This window comes from Crinia signifera, chromosome 4 (genome assembly GCF_055691185.1).
Source record: "Crinia signifera chromosome 4, ASM5569118v1, whole genome shotgun sequence".
Classification (NCBI taxonomy): Eukaryota; Metazoa; Chordata; class Amphibia; order Anura; family Myobatrachidae; genus Crinia; species Crinia signifera.
The window spans coordinates 245,166,642-245,186,354 of record NC_139220.1 but is presented as its reverse complement, the minus strand read 5'-3'; the positions used below and the strand labels follow the sequence as shown (position 1 = coordinate 245,186,354).

The following is a 19,713-nucleotide window of genomic DNA, read 5'->3' as shown; positions in this document are numbered from 1 at the left end:
TGATTTTTGGATTTTGCAGCTCAGATTCTGGTGGAATGAATGGTGGGTGCTATGTGGCATTAGCAAGACCCCCGAAGCACGGTGAAATGATGAACCTAATAATCCATAGATGTGTGGTATATTTTAAAACACTCCTTTATACATAGGCCGGGTTTGTCGGGGCAAGTTTCACAGTGGAAAATAGTATCCTTTCTTATTCCCTTTTTCTAGCAAACTTTGCACCTTTTTTGTGTCCTGCCCTTTTTTGCAGTGGAGGGGATTTCGTTAGGAAAATGCTGCCCTGGTACAATACGGGGGCCAGTACTAGAAGTACTGGGGCCCTCTGCCTGCTGGTTCCCAAATATTAGGCCCTTTATGACTTCCTCTTGAAAGTGCATAAATGTCCCCCTCTGGCTGGTAGAACGGAATAGCACTTAAGCGTTATACAGTGCCATCTGGATGATATACAGTACACGGCCAGCTTCTTGTACCAGATTTTTGTTTTCCGCAGGGCACTGTACGGCTTCAGTACCTGATCTGAAAGATCCACTCCGCCCATGTACTTATTGTAATCTAGGATACAATTAGGTTTTGAGGTGTGGGTACTGGTACCTCGTACAGGGACGGAGGTGGTACTGTCTCCATGAATTGTTGTCAGTATAAGGACATCCCTCTTGTCCTTATATTTGACCAACAACATATTTTCGGTGGATTGTGCCCTGCTTTCACCCCTTCTCAGTACTTGGGCAATGTGCGTTTTTGGGAGGCCTCTTTGGTTCTTGCGCACAGTACCGCAAGCTGCTGTACCTCTTGAACCAAGGGCCTTAAACAGGGGGATGCTAGTGTAAAAGTTATCCACATAGAGGTGATAACCTTTATCCAGGAAGGGGTGCACTAAATCCCAGACAATTTTTCCACTAACACCTACGAGGGAGGGGGGGCATTCTGGCGGTGCAATTCTTGAATCCTTCCCTTCATATACCCTAAACCTGTGGGTGTACTCTGAGGTGCTTTCACACAGTTTATACATTTTTATGCCATACCTTGCCCTCTTACTGGGAAGGTACTGGCGGAATTTAACCCTTCCTTTAAAATGTATAAGGGACTCGTCGATACAAATAAATTTTTCAGGGATGCACATCTCTGCAAATTTGGCACTGAAATGATCAATGACCGGCCTGACTTTGAATAGCCGGTCAAAGGTGGGATCATCTCTGGGTGGGCACTGTGCATTATCGGTGTAATGTAAAAATTTAAGGATTGTCTCAAAACGAGTCCGAGCCATGGCCATACGGTAAAGTGGGGTGCTGTACAGAACATCTGTACTCCAATATTGCCTAATTTCTGGCTTTTTTACTATGCCCATATGTAACACCAGACCCCAAAACGTCATCATCTCTACTGCATCTACAGGGGTCCACCTAGCAAATGATGACGTGGGGTTTTGAGCAATAAACTGCTGGGCATATAAATTACTTTGGTCCACCATTAAATTTATAAAATCATCAGAGAAAAATAATTTGAAAAAGTCAATTTCTCTGAGACCTGTTGAATCAAATTGGATTCCTGGGATGGCCAAAAACTCAGGAACCTGGGGCTCAAAATTGTCTGGTGGTGGGGTCCATACGAGATCAATCATTTGGGGGGGGGGGGGGTGTCTCAGCTGCTCTACGGGGGCGTCTTTGAGGGGGTCCCTCATCACTAGAGGAGGAAGATGAGGTTAAGACGAATCCTTCAAATTCCCCGCTTGCATCACTGGCTGTGTCAGAGTCAGAGGCAAGCATGGCATATGCCTCCTCCGCTGAATACATTCTTCTGGATGACTGGGATGACATTTGGGATGCCATTTTTATTTTTGTGTTTCTGTAAGTGTAATGTTTCAACACGTGTATAGTGTAGGGGGGGTATAAACTTTATTTCAACACGGGGGGTATGTAGTGTGTAGTGTGTATGTAGTGCAGAAAAAAAAAATACTTTATACAGGAATTTGATCCCAATAAAAAAAAAAAAATTATATCAACCCTGTGCCAAAAATGCTGTTCAGTGATGTACGTCACTGATCAGCGCTCAGTGGCCACAGGACACCCACAAAAGCAACGTGGGTGTAAAAACAAAACCCCAATGCACTCTCCAAAAAAAAACAACTGCAGATCAGTGATGCAACACTGATTAGCAGTGAGGGGCGGAAGGCACACAACTGTGGGTGCAACCTGACAGGGTATATATAAAAAAAAAAAACCCTGCACCCCCAAAAAGTTGCTGATCAGCACAGATATACTGATCAGCACAAAAGGGGGGGCAGCAGACACAAAATATAGCACTCTCTCTCACTCTATGACACTGCAGCAGCAGCACACAGAAAGTCACAAAATCCAGGAAGCATCCAGCTGCTGGCAGCACGCTACCAGCGGTGATCAGGTAAGTATCAGGCAAGGATCAGGTCAGTATATCACGACAGATTGGCACGGTGACCGCTCTGCACGCAATTCCAGACCGGAATGTCGTCTGCAGCGCAGTCACCGTTAGTTTAAATCACGCGCCATGGCTGTGATCGGTCCGAAGGACCAATCACAGCCTTGGGGGCAGGTGGGGTGAGGTGTGGTCATCACCGGTGACCCCCTCACACCCGGCGGTGATTGATCCCTGTGTTACCGAGCGTCTGATTCGCCGGTAACACAGGAAAACGCTGCGATTGGCTGTTCACATTGAACAGCCAATCGCAGCGATCGCCGACGGGGGGGGAGGCATCGCCGCCCCCCCCAGGCATGCTGGGACATGTCTGCTGTCAGGGACAGCAGACATCGTCCCTCTGTCACCGCGTCCCTAGACGCGGTGAAAGTCATGACGTATATATACGTCATGTGTCGGGAAGTACATCCCGGCCATGACGTATATATATACGTCAAATGTCGGGAAGGGGTTAATACACCTTTAGCTTAGTTTTTCACTTGTGTGCTGCCCTGGGGCGACTGGCCTATTCCAACCTTTTTGGGGTTCCGCGCCCCAGATTCAAACTTAGTATTAGGGACCCACCAGAAATGAGGTCACCTTGAAGCTGGTAGGTGGGCAAATATTTCTTGGCCAATTGATATACCAACCTCTATTCTTGTTTAATAACATGGAGTGTGCATCTGCACCATGTATTTTTCTTTGCTTTCCTATCACCTGCTCCTGCTGCCACATTATATTTAGGTCAACCCATCATTAGGAGAAACGACGGTATGACATTCAACTTATATTGACAAAGATAAAGTAAAGACAGGAAAATAGACAAAAACCCATCTCCATTACGTTTCTTTGAATGACATGAGAATTATGCAGGACAAATATATTATATATATATTTTTTTTTTTTTTAAGTTATTTGTCATGGTCTTAACAAAAAAAAAAAAAAAAACATTTATTACTGGATTTAAAAAAAATTAGATTATATTTCAATTACAAATTTATCCACTTCAGATAGATAAGCCGGCTTTAAATAGTCTTTGAGTTCAGCTTTGCTAACCCAAACATATTCTCCATTTGTCTTATTTGTTTGAAGATTCCAACTCTTCAGAAAAGCTTTGAAGAAGAACACTTTGGCCCCCACCATGTGCTCAGACCGCAGAGACTTGGGGAACTTGTACTTGTAAAAGCCACAGGGCGCATTTCCTAGAAAGTGAGCTTGACTATGATCACCTGTACACAAAAAAAAATAAAAACCACATTGGTAAATACAGAAAAGTTGGCTTTTGGAAATATATATATGAAACATCTACAGAACAGAGGTTTGCTGTCCAATTATTTGCAAAATGCTACTAAATAAACAAACAGCACATTTATGACAAATGCAGGGATAGCCATAAAACCTGTACTGATAGTGTACTTTGAGGACCATGGTTGATGACCACTGCATTAGAGACTGCACACCCTAACTGGAGGAAGAAGCAGCAGCCGCAATAAGGGTTGCTTAATATGGATATTGGGATAGCCGTGAGGGAACTTTAGCATACAAAATAGGTGGGAAACAACCTTTTACTTTTAGGTTTGAATGTATTTAATTCTGATATATTGCAATTTGAGACATTTTGTTCCACTTGTAATCTTACTGATTGCGGTTCATACACGCCTCCTGCAAGAACACATTTTTATATTTGTAATTGACAATTTTATTGTTTTTAAGGTATTTTGTGAAAACCATTCAGTACTTGTGTAGTTTCACGACGGCAAGCTACGCTACGTTTTCAGCGTAGGCTAAGCTACATTTTCAGCGTGGCAGCCCTGTGTAGTCAGCGTAGTGTCCCAATCAGGCAGCATAGTCACCGTACTGTCACCGGGAGATGCAGCTATGTCCCTGGCAAGCCTAGCAAGCGCCTCTCACACAGCACCGGTAACCGTGAGATCCCCTGTGCGGAGAGGCGCTCCATCTGTCTGAGATGCACGAGCGTCTCAGACGCTCGTGCGTCTCAAGAATTCTTGCAGCAGAGTACGGCAACCCTGCCTGTGTCCACTTCAGGGAGACGGACAGGGTTAGGGGTTCGGTAGCACGTGCGTCTCCTGCACAAAGGGGGGGGCGCGGTGCGCAAGTGCGTCTCATGCACAATAAAGGACGCATTTGCCAGTGCTCCATGTTACATACTGGCAAATGCCTCCATTTAAAACCCCCACTATCCACACCAGCTCGAAGCGTGACGAGCCACTCAAGGGGACGCCGTGCGCATCCTCCCGACCTGTTCATACCCCCACTATCCACGTCGGCGTGGAGTTGACTTTATAAAGTGTGGCGAGCACAGCGAACCACCGAGCCCCGCGAGGGGACGCTGATTACTTGACATGTATTCCGCATCCCATCACGGTGTTCGACACTTTATAAAAATCAACTCTACGCTGATGCGGATAGTGGGGGCATGAACAGGTCGGGAGGACGCGTACTGCTATGCTCACCACGCTTCGGGCAGACGTGGATAGTAAGGGTGTTTCAGACCTGTCATGTCAGGCAAGTTAAAATGGTCAATGGTTACAACAAAGTGTGGTACTCTTTACCTAGAAGGGCGCCCGCGATTGGAATCGCGGGCGTCGGGGGTAAAAAATCGCGGTCATCGCGGTACATAAAAATCGGCTGCCCGCGATGACCGCGATTTTCCCATAGGGAACAATGTTAAAAAGGATGATTGACCGCGATTTTAATGTAAAATGCCTCAATGCCCGCGATTTTACCATAGGAATCAATGTTAAATGGGCTACAGAGCCCAAATAGGCACAATTAACCCTTAAATGTCCCCCCAAATTTTTAACGCCACCCCACGATCCACGCCAACCCGAAGCGTGGCGAGCGCAGCGAGCCCGCGAGGGGCGGCGGTACGCGTCCTCCGACCTTTTCATGCCCTACTATCCACGTCGGCGTGGAGTTGAGAATAGAATAGTGTGGCAAACGCAGCGAGCCACCGAGCCCGAAGCGTGGCGAGCGCACGCGGATACCTTCACAGGTAAACGCGTCCCTTCGCGGACTTCACAGGTGTCCGCGTCGCCACGGACACCTGTGAAGCCCGCGAGGGGACGCGTATAACTGTGAAGGTATCCGCGTCCCCTCGCAGGGCTCGCCACGCTTCGGGCTCGGTGGCTCGCTGCGCTCGCCACACTATTCTATTCTCAACTCCACGCCGACGTGGATAGTAGGGCACGAAAAGGTCGGAGGACGCGTACCGCCGCCCCTCGCGGGCTCGCCACGCTTCGGGTTGGCGTGGATCGTGGGGTGGCGTTACAAATTTGGGGGGACATTTAAGGGTTAATTGTGCCTATTTGGGCTCTGTAGCCCATTTAACATTGATTCCTATGGCCAAATCGCGGCCATTGAAGCATTGAATGTAAAATCGCGGTCAGCACAAAATTTAACATTGAACCCTATGGGAAATCGCGGTGATCGCGGGCATCGCGTCGCGGCCGTTAATGTACTGCCCGCGATCACCACGATGGGCGCCCTTCTAGGTAAAGAGTACCCAAAGTGTAGTAAGCGCTGACTGACTACGCAAACTACGTAAGCTTCGGCTAGCCGCGAACGGGCGGGCACACTACGCTGCTTCTGACAGGGACGCTACGCTGAATACATAACTGTTGCCGTGAAACTACACAAGTACCAACTGTTCTTTGCTCCTGTTTAACTGTATTGTATATTTTGTTATATAAGTGATGCAAAAAAAATGTATTATATAAACCAGGCCTGGATAAATTTGACACTCTTCTGTTGTAAAGCTACAAGTCGGAGCATACTCCAAACGGCTAGTAGAACATATCGTGAGCTTTCATATTTATGACACCTAGAAAGCAACAAGTTGTCCAGAGCTGATACATCTGCCCCATTATATCCTAGTGTAGTGTATTTAGCCACGCAAAGAGATAAAGTGGAAGGAGATAACGCACCAGCCAATCAGCTGTGTTTCAAATATGACAGTTGGGAGTTGATTGGCTGGTGCATTGTCTCCTTCCACTTTATCTCCAGTTTATCTCTTTGCCAGGCTTAATACATCTGCCTCATAATTACTTACCTTATTGTGGAATTTCACCAATAAAAGGTCAGTTCCCATCTTACACAACATAAGCAACACTACTTCCACCCACAAACCTAGTGTTCCCGTTAGGCTGTTTTAGTGGGGCGCTGCGCCCTGCCTGATTTTTAATGGGCACAATACACCCTGCCCCTCTAGCAGCACCGCGCTAAAAGAGCCTGCTGCCTGTCCTCGTCGGTGTGCATGGGGAAGCCCACGCCGCCGTAGATGGCGATGCCCGGCGTTTCCCCGGCAGCTCCGTGACTTTGGCAGGGCCAGGCACATCCCCTGCCATGACATGGCAGCCAGGCCCGCCCCTTTTTCGTGACATCGACCCTAGACTGCCCACAGCGGTGACGTCGGCGGGCCTGGTCCGCCCCCCTTTATGCTACCCCCGTGCAGCAGTGCCCTGCCCAGTTCCTAGAGGGAACACTAAAAGCTGCGACTGACCGTTACTTTTGATAAATAATAAGTCAGTATTACATTAATCTCCGCTCGTCTGAATTCATTACCTATTAATTACTGAGCAAGGTCTCAAAGAAGACGGTATTTTACACCTTACATATGACAAAAAAAAAAAAATGTACAGGTCAATGAGTTTATAAACGGACATAATCTCAGGCTATTATCTGATCTACCGTCCTAGAGACCTGGAATATAATGGGACTGCAAGAGCATGAAGGAATCACAAAATATACAGGCTCCAACCTCAATTAGCTATACCCACAGTTCCTGTTCCCATAATGGATAAAGAGAAATACACAAATAAAAAGGTTTCTCTGACTTTTAAATAGAACCCATTCAATACCAAATCCTGCACCAGATCACGGATCCACTGCGCCCTAAATAAAATAAAAAACTTGCCTGACAAGTTAGACATGACCCGCTCTGCAGTCTGCCTCATGGTTTCCCCAGCCTGCCATTCCATCTGAGGAAACATCCAGATCTCCTCATTGCCAATCCTCTCTTTAACCAGCAGGAACAAACTGTTTTCTAGTTTTCTGTTTAACGATGTGCGGTCATTCTTTTTATCTGCTTCTGTAATAAATAAAAAGAACACAGATTAAGCACTGCTTTCTTCTAAGTATGATCCAGTACAACAAAAAACAAGTTAAACCAATGGCTTTTATGTAATTTGCTGGATTAGGACACTCAACCCAACGGCAAATTAACCAGAAGGAAATTGGATTACCTACTGTGCATGGATTTTAGGAAAATAAAAAATATGTTTACAAAATGCCCCTATGCAGGGTTCATTATTGCATAAAAAAAAAAAAAAAAAAAAAAAAGAAGGAGGCACTAATGAAATAATCTAACAAGTAAAAGAATAAAAATTAATTACACATTTTTTTTTAAATCTGGATGCAAGGTAATAATTCAGCAATATTAAAATAACAGCATATTACTGAACGGATAATGTCAATGGAATTTTGGCATGTTTGGGAGAGAGTGGACTGTGTATCAATGAGGAACGATGCACTGGTTTCCAAAACACTGTGTGCTCCGTGAATGGCTCTACCTGTAACTCAGACCCATCCTGTTCACAGAGCACCACCACTGTGCAAAGTGCAGGTTGGATCGCTTATGTGACCCAACCTGATTTAGCCCCATTGTGCGCAGATCAAGACATCCACAGAAGGGTAACATGTGCTTTTGGAAACAGGACAGTCCCAGCAAATGTAAAGATGTGTACACACAGGGGTGATTTCAGCATATATCGCTGGCAATATGGTCGCTGAGCGACCATATTGCCAGCGATTGGAGTGTGCACCAGCGATAAATCGCCAGGTGCGCACTCCCATTTTCAGCCCCTAATGGTCGCTGGTCGGAGGGGCATGCTCCTCCGATCAGCGAATTCCCCTTCCCCTTCTCCCAGCAGTGTGTCATATTCATCAGCAACCATCTCTGGTCGCTGATGAAAACGGGACACTGAGCAATATGATTGCTGAGCAATATAATGCTCCGTGTGTACGCACCACTATGTTATCCCACAAGCAGTACCTGTTACTCTTGATGCCAATTTAAAATTCCTCCATTTCTGTTCCCAAGTGTCTTCAAGATCTTGGGCAGTCACAATGTCCTGGTCTTCAGGCTCATCATCAGAATCATAAGTATCAGACTGCTTCCGTCTGAGTCGCTCTGCGCCTTCTATAAGATGAAGCTCATGATCTGAATATAAACTCTGCTCCAGCTCAACCTGAAACCGCGAATATAGTAAAAATATTTATTTACAGTTTCTTATATAGCGCAGCAGATTCTGTTGCGCTTTACAATAGTAGACCGTGATAAAACAAACTGGGTAACAACAGACAGACCTGGAGGTAGGAGATCCCTGCTGCAAGCTTACACTCTATAGGGATATAGGAGGGAAACACAAGGACAGGCACCAGTAATAGCATAGCAGTCCCACCAAGTTACAAGTCCAGAAGGGAAGCTATATAATACATAAGTGCCTCAGAGGGTTATGCGTGTAGAATTTAAATATGATAGGCTTGCCTGAAGAGGTGAGTTTTCAGGGAACGCTTGAAAGTTTGGAGGCTAGTGGAGAGTCTTAAGCTGTGTACACACGGGGGCAATAGGGGCTGAAATCGCTGGAAATATGGTCGCAGGCGACCATATTGCCAGTGATGGGAGTGTGCCCCGGCGATAAAAATCGTTGGGTGCGCGCTCCCGTTTTCAGCCCCGTTCAGAAGCTTGCTCCTGCGACCAGCTGATTACCTCTGCTGCACCGCCGGCAGAGGTTCCCTTTCATCTGCGACCATCTCTGGTTGCTGATGAAAAGAAGAAATTGAGCAATATATTGCTCAGCCATATATTGCTAGCAATATATCTCCCCCATGTGTACGGGGCTTTATATCTTATCTAAAAATATAATGCAAGCTACACAAGGTCAAATACACATAGGGCAGCTTCTTCTCAGAAAATTGTACTGGACAGATGGTATAAAGATATGGCTTTATGACAGCGGGTGCCAGACGGGGTCCCGACAGTTAAAACACAGATGGCCGGGTTCCCGACGGCCTTCGGCTACCATGCCAGCAGCTCGCCACCATGCCAGCAGCGTGGCGAGCCCACAAGGAGCTTTGTTGCGCTGGCCACGCTGTCTGAGACCAGGCAGTCGGGATCCCGACTGTCGGGATCCCGACTGTCGGTGAATCATACCACACCCATGATAGTGTAATAGTTTGCAAAAATGAAAAACGTTGAAAACATTGAGTTGAATTATAGATTAATAATTTTGTAAATTGGAGGGCTAGATAAATTGACACTGTAGGACCCACTCTAGTATAATGTATTTAATCTATATATTTAGAATATACATGTGTATAGTTTTCTCCATGCGGTGCTACGTTTCAGTGTCCTTGTCAACTGTGTCGACATTCGGGACAAAAAAACGTGGCAGCTGCTGCAGATAATATTTCTGCCACTGGGGAGGAGCATCTTCAAAATAAATAAACAAATAAATCTACTAGTGTGTACTGTACTTAAAGGTCAAGGGATAATTTGCTTCAACAAAATGAAGCCTTTACATTAGGTAATATATTAGACATGTTGTTAGGAGGCAAATTGGAATAACACATTGTCTACATCATTGTAGAAGTTAAAATTGCTCGTTCACATGCGTCATTGTCCAGTCTAATATGTAGTGTGTACGACTGACTATTATCCTTCCATCAAGCATTGGGTTGGCTGGGATATACATCATTCAGCATCTACCACAGTCAGAAATATTCAGTATACGTGTAATAGAACTATAATCTTGAAATTTAAGGCGTCCTATTAAAGTGTGCTTTGGAGTAGAATGCAAGTTATTGCTCACTAGTGAGAAATTGATTTCTGAAGGAACTGGCTGTAGAATCAATGCTCAACCACAAACATGCACTAGAAAACCAATATGGTGTATGGAGGGGATTTTTCTTAATAGATTGCAACAGCACCACTGACGTTTGTCCTTTTTTTGTAACCAATTTTCATGTATTTATTAACCTGAGAAAAGCTTATTAAAAGCAGTTATATGTTTGTTGACTGGAAGACAAAGTCTATAAAAATTACTTCCTAAAGATCACAATTTTATCTCAAATATCAACAGGCCCAATAAGCTCCAAAACCTTTTAACAGAATGTATTTAGAACTGGTATTAGTTGGGTGAAACAATTTTTTTTTTTTTTTTAAATCTACATCATTGACGGTGGGAGAGGGAATCATGAGTCACCACCGATCCTCATAATTACCTAAAGTCTGTCCCAGTTTTTTACTTCAAAGCACTGTGTCGCACAGGACAATTTGTCACTACAGAAATCTCCATTACAGGACTGCAGTCAGTGGTGCTATCTATGTTTAGCCTCCATTCATACCATACCTCATTTAGGTTCTGCTTTACTCAATTCTTATAGCAAGTCCAGATTTTTCTGATTGGCTATCGGCTGTCATGTCTTTTGGACAGCCAATAAGATCCTGATATGATGAAAACCGAGTAAATCCAGGTAGAAGTAAACTGAACCCGCACATCTCTGCTTTACAGTTGCTGCATGAGGCAATGTGATCTGGTTAGTCAGGCATGTCCAAACTATGGCCCTCCAACTGTTGTGACACTACATGTCCCATCATGCCTTGCCACAGTTCTGCTATAAGGGCATGCTAAAACTATGGCAAGGCATGCTGGGATATGTAGTTTCACAAAAGCAGGAGGGCCACAATTTGGGCATGCCTGCTGTAAGCAGTATCTTTATACAGTATAAGGATGGCCATCACTGCAATAGTAGCATTGCAGTATGCCTTGACATGGAATGTAGCCATTATATAGTAGCCCGTTGATGGTATTACCATCATTAGCTTGGCGGTGCACATGTGCAGATGACATTTGCACATGACCAAAGGGTCTCTACCGTGCACACAGAGTTTGCCCTTCCAGCAGGAGTGGTATCTGCAGACATTAGGGCAGATACTGGAGAAAACAAAACAAACAAACAAAAAATGCTACCAACGCTATGGTGGCATTGGATGGAAAAAGTATCTCCAGTAGACTGAGCGACTCCATAGTTGACAATCATACTTGCCTACCTGACCCTCCATGAGGGAGAAAATGCTCTGTCCCTGGGCTTCCCTGGTAATGTAAATGCTAAATCCAAAGGCCTCTTCTCTATCCTCATCCAGCTTGATCTGTCGGCAGCTTTTGACACTGTTGACCACCCTCTCCTGCTCAACACCCTCCGCTCCTTTGGCATCACTGGCACGGTCTTCTCCTGGTTCAACTCATACCTCTCCGATCGCTCCTTCTCCGTCTCCACTCCGAGCTCCTCCTCTCCTACTACCCCGCAGCCAGTCGGTGTTCCCCAAGGGTCAGTCCTTGGCCCTCTCCTCTTCTCCCTCTACACCACCTCTCTGGGCACCCTCATCAGCTCCTATGGTTTTCATTACCACCTTTATGCTGATGATACCCTAATCTATCTCTCCTCCCCCGACCTATCCCCATCACTCCTGTCCAAGGTCTCCGAATGCCTCACGGCCATCTCAGCCTGGATGACCCAACGCTTCCTGAAACTAAACATGGCTAAAACTGAACTTCTAATCTTCCATCCCCCGAACATGCCCTCTTCTCCCTCTATCTCCATCAGCATTGGTGACACAGAGATCACCTCCACCGACCAAACGCGCTGCCTCGGTGTCATCATTGACTCCTCCCTCTCTTTCACCCCCCACATTCGTGCTCGCTCACAGTCTTGCCGCTTTCACCTACGCAACATCTCACGCATCAGACCATTCCTCTCCACTGACGCGACCAAAATTCTCATTCACTCTCTTGTCATCTCCCGCCTTGACTACTGCAACATCCTTCTCTCTGGGCTACCTCTCACCCGCCTCGCACCTCTCCAAGCCATTCTTAACGCCGGTGCTAGGCTCATCTTCCTCTACCGCCGTTCTACCTCCACCTCCCCCCTCTGTCTATCTCTTCACTGGCTCCCCATTCCTTTCTGAGTTCTCTTTAAACTCCTCACCACCACCTACAAGACTCTCTCCTCCTCCACCGCTCCTTACCTCTCTTCACTGATCTCTATCCACACTCCCTCCCGTCCTCTTCGCTCCATCGCTGACCGCCGACTGACCTCTCACCTAATCACCTCCTCCCACTCCCGTGTCCAAGACTTCTCTCGTGCTGCCCCCCTGCACTGGAACAACCTCCCGCCACCCATCAGGCTTTCTGATTCCCTTTCCTCCTTCAAGCGCTCCCTCAAAACCCACTTTTTTCGACTTGCCTATCCCTCCTCCTACCCTCTTTTGATCCTCCTATCCTGCCTCCGTTCCCCTCCGGTCCTACTTATCCTGTTGTTTTTCGTTCGTCCACCCACCTATTTTTAGTATGTTAACTCTTATGAGTAGGGTCCTCCTGCCTCACGTACTCACCCTATCTCTTTACCTCACCTGTCCTCCTGTCCTTCCCTTCCTCTACTTCATCTTCAGTCTCCTCGACAATTTTGACACCTACTTCTGAACTGATGCTGATTTTTTTTCTACCAGCTATACCCCTATTTGTACTGTATTTTTCAACACACCCTGTACGTTACCTTGTCATTTGTTTTGTTTGCTATGTACGGCGCTGCGGACACTTTGCGGCGCCTTATAAATAAACGTACTACTACTACTACTACTACTACATGTATGATTGCCATCACCTGTGGTGAAACACCTTTCTTATCAATTACCTAGCTCATCGGGGGTAACAGTAATCATACATTACCAGGGAAGTCCAGGAGCAGAGCATTTTCTCCCTCATGGAGAGGGTCAGGCATAGGAGTGCGCACCACAGTTTATTAGGGGGTGCACCGTCAAAGGAGTATACATAGCTCCACCTATTGTGCATGTCTAACACCACCAATAAGGCGTGTCTACCATCATCTATTGGCACTCGCTACAATATAAAAAGTCTCTCAGCCACACCAAAATCTCCTGCCCATTTCAGTTTTAATCCTCTAATTAATCTGTGTAACAGTACATGCAAATACAGTCATAAACATATATGGATGACACAGGTATTTAGTGATATGACAATGGTCTAGTTCAATTAACAATGCAAATACACATATAATTGATTGATGGGCGCTTCTTTAAATGGAATACAGTTCTAAAAAGCAAGAGTCTTTGGTTAAGGGTATTGTTAGCAGCAGAGGTGGCACACAGCCTGTGCACCTCTAAAGGCCGCCATACACTATGCGATTTGGCCCCGATTTCACCCGATCCAGATGGATCGGGCAGTGAAATCGGACCAAATCGCAGGTTTTGACACCCGGTACGACCCGATGCGCGGTCCCATGCGCATCGGGTCAGAGTAGGGACGTCGGACCGGCTGCACATAACATAAATCTTATGTGCAGCCGTGGGGACTCTGAGGACGCCGGCGAGGGAGGGGGGCGGCAGGGGGAGCCGGAGCTGGGAGCGGTCATGCTCCGTCCGGGTAGGGGGGGGGTGGAACATGCCGCTAGTAGTGCGGACGCTGCGGGGGACACAGGCGGCAATGACATAGAGCCGGGCGGGGGGAGCCGGGAGCTGTCAGCACTGAAAAAAAAAAAGCCCATACAATGAATGGGCAGCCTGTGATTGGCTGAGCGCTCTCTCAGCCTGTCAGCAATTGGCTGAGAGAGCGCTCAGCCAATCACAGGCTGCCCATTCATTGTATGGGCTTTTTTTTTTTTCCAGTACTGACAGCTCCTGGCCCCCCCCGCCCGGCTCTATGTTACTGCTGCCTGTGTCCCCCGCAGCGTCCACACTACTAGCAGCGTGCGTCCGTCCCCCCAGCCACCTTGCAGCATCCCCCGCCCGCCACCTCGATGTCCCCGGCCCCCCTGCTCGCTCCACATTGCAGCTCCACAGGAGTTGCAAATGATACATCGCATGCGATGTATTATTTGCAAAACTTGGCAGGGGGAAATCTTGGCAGGGGGAAATCAGGTCCGACTTGTCCTTAGGACAAGTCGGACTAATGTATGGGGGCCTTAACACTCACTGGGGCAGATGTATTAAGCCTTAACAAGAGATAAATTCAAGTGTGATAAGGAGAGATAAACGTCCAGCCAATCAGCTCCTTACTGACTTTTTTCAAACACAGCCTGTAGCATGACAGTTAGCAGGTGATTGGTTGGACGTTTATCTCTCCTTATCACACATAAATTTATCTCTTGTTAAGGCTTAATACATCTGCCCCAATGTGCGCACAACTATGGGGTCAGGTAGGCAAGTATGATTAGAACACTAAAGCCAAGTCTCCACTGTACTCTCCTAGCACAGCTGTATAGAGCCATAGGGAGTTACAGGATCATCTGCCCTTGGATAGCTGAGTTGACATAAGGTTTACCTGCTGCAGCAGATCCTCCACAGTCTGCTGAAAGGGAGTCTTGCTCTGAGACACCACTGCCGGCCTTTTTAAGCACAAAGCACCATGCAACCTCCACGGAGACCTCTCTGCGCCCCCAGCGTCTGATGCCAGACCCCTGCAGCTCCGGACCGGAGCTCGCCAGGCGGTTTGGACGCTGCCAGACCATGACAGCACACCAGTCAGTAACCTCCGCACGGGGGCGGCCATATTGGAAACTGGCGGTGTCACCGCATGTGGACAGCTCCGTAGGTCAGACTGAACCAATCACCAAAAGTGAGAGGGGGGTATTTTTTCTTCTAATGCACTTTTATATTAAACCTCTTATGTCACGAAATGGAAACAGAATATTAAACGAGGCTAATAATGTATAATCATCATTTCTCCAGTGCCGTGCCTGGTTTGGCCGTTATGCAGCGGGGATACCGGTGTTTCCTTGTTACAGAGAGGCTTATAGTGGAACATTACACACAGTGATGAGGCTGCTGCGTATTGAGGCCATAACTGTAGCTGTGTGCTGTATACAATCGCCGTTGTAGCGGATGTGTTGACTTGTGGTGCTCCCCCCTGGCGCACAGATGGTTTGGCCTGCGTGTGACCTTGCTGCTGCGTGTCGCCGCTCCGGTACTAGGAGTCTGGAGACATGAACCCGGCACTGAGGCGGGCTGCTTTTGCAGCCACATGGGTGCCACTGCCCGGCATCCTCCAGCGTGCATGCGGGTGAGTGCCGGCAGTGTGAGCATGTATAGGGGTGATGGGGAGGTTGGGAATGCTGACGCTTGTAGTTCAGCTGCAAAGACCTATACTCCCCCTGATAAGCAAGCGGGCATATAACTATGTGCTTTTGGGTTCCAAATACAGTCAAAAGGTCCTGTTGCTTTAGGAAGGTAATTGGCCCCTTATCATACCTCACAACATGACTCTCCAGGAGGGACTTCTCCCTTAATTTATAATTGCCATCATCTGTGTTGAAACACCTTTCTTATCACTTAACCCAGGGGTGTCAAACTCAAATTCATCGGGGGCCGCATCAGCAGTTTGGTCACCCTCAAAGGGCCGGTTGTATCTGTAGGACTATGTGTCCACTCTTTATTATCATAAATTATTGTCACTGCATTCAATTATTACTGTTTTTTGTAATAATGTAAGTAATAACTACTGTAGCTCTGAAAGCAGAAACATAGTCAGAATAATGACAAGTAGATATTCAAGCAGGTGACCTGGGCCTCTGGGTTCGCATGACTCTCGCTAGAGTTCTGGACTGGTGGTGACAGTGGGACATATAATGATAATGACCCTGGACACAGGCAGCCGCACTGCAGATTTGTGGGCTCAGGCTGCGGCTGTGTGCTGCTGGCCTGGCTCTCTGCCTGCCCGGCCACGGACTCTGGACTGGACAGACTGGTCTGGACAACAAGAGACAACACAACTGTGCCCACCCCACTGCTGAACTTACAGTAAATATACTGAACCAACTGATGCCACTGCTGCGCAGTGCGGCACCACAGGCAGGAGGCAGCTCAACGCCGGGCCAGCATCCAAGTCCGACAGGCAGCAGCATGCATGTCACGGTGTCACTGGCACTGCTGTCAGGCGGGCGTGTGTCACACATGGCAGCGCCGTAGCCGCTGCCCACAGGAGGAGCCGGGGAGGATTCGGGCATGTCACACAGTGACACTAACAAGTCTGTGACCACTGTCCTGCCTCCCTCCTCCTCCCAGCGAGCGCCGCAGCGGAGTGACTGTGTCACCCGGCTTCCTCACGTTGTTAGGTATGTCTCTCAGTCTCGAGTCGTCATGTGAGTGTCACTGAATGTGATGTGACACTCACACTGTGATGGCTTCCCGCAGTAATGTACAGTAATCGGCGCCAGGCGGGGGTGGGTGGCGGCGGCTGCGCGGGCCACATGACGAGGTCTGGCGGGCCGGATTTGGCCTGCGGGCCTTGTGTTTGACACCCGTGACTTAACCAAAAAAAATTGTCAATCATACATTAAGAGGGAAGTCCAGGAACAGAGCATTCTGTCCATCCTGTAGAGGGCCATGTTGGGAGGTATGCCTTATTCTGACGAAAGCATAGATGGCTGGAAAGACATGCAATGTCTGGGTAACGCCAGACCAGACAGGCACCATTCCTCAATATATATTTAATTCTGGAGCTTGTGGTGTCCGGTCCTGTGAGGCTGCTCTGACACCTGTCACCATGGAGAGGAGAACAGGGAGAAATGAATAAAGCCTCCCTGCATGGTCCGGGGGTGTAATAACCCCCCCCCCCCCCCCCCAGATAAGACACCTCCCAGACCGTACACTATATGCTCCGGAATGCAGAGTTTGATGTCCGGACCGGCGTCCCGGGGTCTTGTTTTTACTTAGTGCCTGCAACGTCTCTGATTCCTATGGTTTATATGTTTTTTTGTTGTTGTTGTTTTAAGGCGTTAAAGTTTGATACACAGTAACAAAATAAAGGCCCCCTGTACAGTCAATTTGGGGTGATTTTACCTGATTCCGAAGGATCGGGCCGAGAATTGTAGTGAATTTGTCCAAATCGCATGTGTATGACATCTGATAGGTAATCCCATGCACTTCGCAGTCAGAGGTTAGCCCTGCCTGCAAGTCCAACCTCCTGGTGGCAGGGAACCGGTTGCATGCAATCCTTCCTCGGTTGGCTTTAATTAGTAATTTAGGCAATTTGATTTAGCCATCTGGGATAAGGATTGATATTCTTAAAACATGGATTGTAATGGCAGAGTTTGGGAAACTGTGCTCTAGTCATATATATGGCCAGCGTAAGCCTATTAAATTAATTACTAGCTCCCAAAGCTTTTGACACAGAATCATGACTCTTTTTAGGTTACCAGAGCATTTGGACCTGATTTTATTTACTTGCTAAAAAAAATAAAAAATCACCCCTTCCAAATCCCTCTTGATTAATGATGCTAAAAGCGTACCTCCCAACTGTCCCGCTTATCGCGGGAACGCCCTGTTTTTTGGGGGGTGTTCCCGTGTCCCTCCTGGGGCCAGCAGTGTCCCATGGCAGGACACGGGGGGGGGGGGCAGACCCCCCTGTCATCTATGAATAGACGTTGTGCGCATTCCTGCAGCCAGAGGGGCTGGAGGCATAGCCAGCAGCTCAGAGCTGCTGGGCATGCCCCCACAGTGGTGAAAATGGGGCAAAGCCTCACGGTAGCGCCACGAGTAAGCTTCACATCCCCTTCCCGCTAGGCCACACCCCCAAAACTTAAAATGTTGGGAGGTATGTAAAAGTGACAATGCTGAAGTTAGCTTCTTATTCAAGCTCCAGCTTGTTAAGGTGCATACACACTAGGTAGTTTTTTTTTTTTTTTTTTCATCCACAGCTCATGGTCAGTCTCTCAGTTCTCTCATACCCGGATAAGTTTTCTCAATCTCCAGCATTTTTCTATTAATCAATACATTCTCTTCAATACTATTGTTTCCACCCATAATGTGTGTACACACTGGTTGATCTGTCAACCGTTCGATTGAGCAGCATATATATCAACGCAACATTGGCCAGTGTGCACCCTCGCTGTATTTGTGAACAGCGTCGTTCACAGATATATTGCATCAACTGTGCAACACTATCATATTGGTGCATCGTTCTGTGTGTATGAGCTATCCGCAGACAGGCGCTGCAGGGACCGTTAGCAAATGACAGCTCACTGGGCTGGCGCATGCAAATACACCCTCCCAGTTTTTATGTCAATCACGGCGGGTTGGCCAGTGTGTATGGAGACAAGGGTGCCCGATCTTTTTTTAGATATAACTGCAGGGGTGCTGGTTCAGCTACTGGAAAGTGGCCGTGGCTTTGCAACAAAGGGTGAGGCCTCAAAGGGAATGCCATATCTGTATGACTGGGAGATGGTGGTTCCGTCACGTAGTGGGACTCTATGTGAGTATTAGTGTTTTTTAGGGCAGGACACTTTTTCAATGGGGAGGGCACATTTTATATTAGAAAGCTATATTAAAAAACATAAAAAATTGCACACTGCACTAGGATTACACCCATTTAACATTGACATACTCTTCTACGCCCATTACATATTCGTAATGACAATTTTACCTCTAGGAATTAATCTATATACCTTTCAGTATTAGGATGTCGTATGTTTATTAAAAGAGAATCAACAACTGAGCAGTACAGATGGAGCCACGCTTATCTTTGCTGTCGGCGCACCGATGGCCGAGAATGGGATGCGCGTGTGCATGCGGGCATCTCCAACTCACAGGTGTCCCATGATCGGCTTGCCGGAAGCACATATAAGCGTGGATTCATCTGTATGTGAGCAAATTTTTCAGGTATCTGGTACATTTGGTATTACAGAGTTGAGTAGAGTTCCCGCTAGGCTGCACCCTGCCTGATTTTTAAAGGGCAAAATGCACTCTGCCCCTCTAGCAGAGCCCCGCTAAAGGAGCCTGGTGCCTGCCCCAACGATGTGCACAGGTAAGCCCAGCGTCGCCGTAGACAGCGATATCTGGCACTTTCCCAGCAGGAAAAAAACATTTTGTATCCCAATTGCACACTGAGTGTGAAAATAACTACATATTAATCAGATAATACAGAGATCTTGGTTGCATATATCTGCAGATATAGGGCTAAGCCCCCAGGCCGTACTTCAAGGCCTGTCTGTCACTGGGGGTCCCTAATACTGGGTATGGGTCTGGGGTGTGGGCCTCCAACATGCCGACACAGGCTGAGTACCCCAGGGCAGCACACAAATGAAAATTAGTAAGGGTTAATAAGAGGCACAAAGTGCTATGTAGGGAAGTGAAGGTGGGATTAAAATACAAATCATATACAATGTGATAGGAAAAATAAGAGTTAATAAAGT

At 47.2% G+C, this 19,713-nt stretch overlaps 2 protein-coding genes across 2 annotated transcripts in view; one reads left to right on the top strand and one right to left on the bottom strand.

Moving 5' to 3' along the window:
* Positions 1 to 3,355: 3,355 nt before the first annotated feature.
* On the bottom strand, positions 3,356 to 15,096 carry MRPL46 (mitochondrial ribosomal protein L46). The gene is made up of 4 exons (XM_083184202.1): positions 14,847 to 15,096; positions 8,501 to 8,696; positions 7,364 to 7,537; positions 3,356 to 3,656 (listed from the first exon to the last, which is right to left on the bottom strand). The coding sequence occupies exons 1-4, from the start codon at positions 15,072 to 15,074 to the stop codon at positions 3,406 to 3,408; spliced, it is 849 nt and encodes a 282-aa protein (XP_083040328.1). The 5' UTR covers positions 15,075 to 15,096; the 3' UTR covers positions 3,356 to 3,405.
* A 305-nt stretch (positions 15,097 to 15,401) lies between these two features.
* Positions 15,402 to 19,713, top strand: part of MRPS11 (mitochondrial ribosomal protein S11) — a 48,768-nt gene continuing 44,456 nt past the window's right edge. The window contains exon 1 of the mRNA XM_083184201.1: positions 15,402 to 15,584. Coding sequence (XP_083040327.1) covers positions 15,508 to 15,584 — 77 coding nt within the window. The 5' untranslated portion in view covers positions 15,402 to 15,507. The remainder of the gene's footprint in view (positions 15,585 to 19,713) is intronic.

Coding starts and splice junctions, on each gene's coding strand:
- MRPL46 (XM_083184202.1), bottom strand. CDS start 15,074: ATGGCCGCCCCCGTGCGGAGGTTACTGACTGGTGTGCTGTCATGGTCT. Junction 7,538..8,500: donor ATTGGCATCAAGAGTAACAG/GTACTGCTTGTG, acceptor TATTTATTACAG/AAGCAGATAAAAAGAATGAC. Junction 3,657..7,363: donor GGTCATGTCTAACTTGTCAG/GCAAGTTTTTTA, acceptor TTTTGTGTACAG/GTGATCATAGTCAAGCTCAC.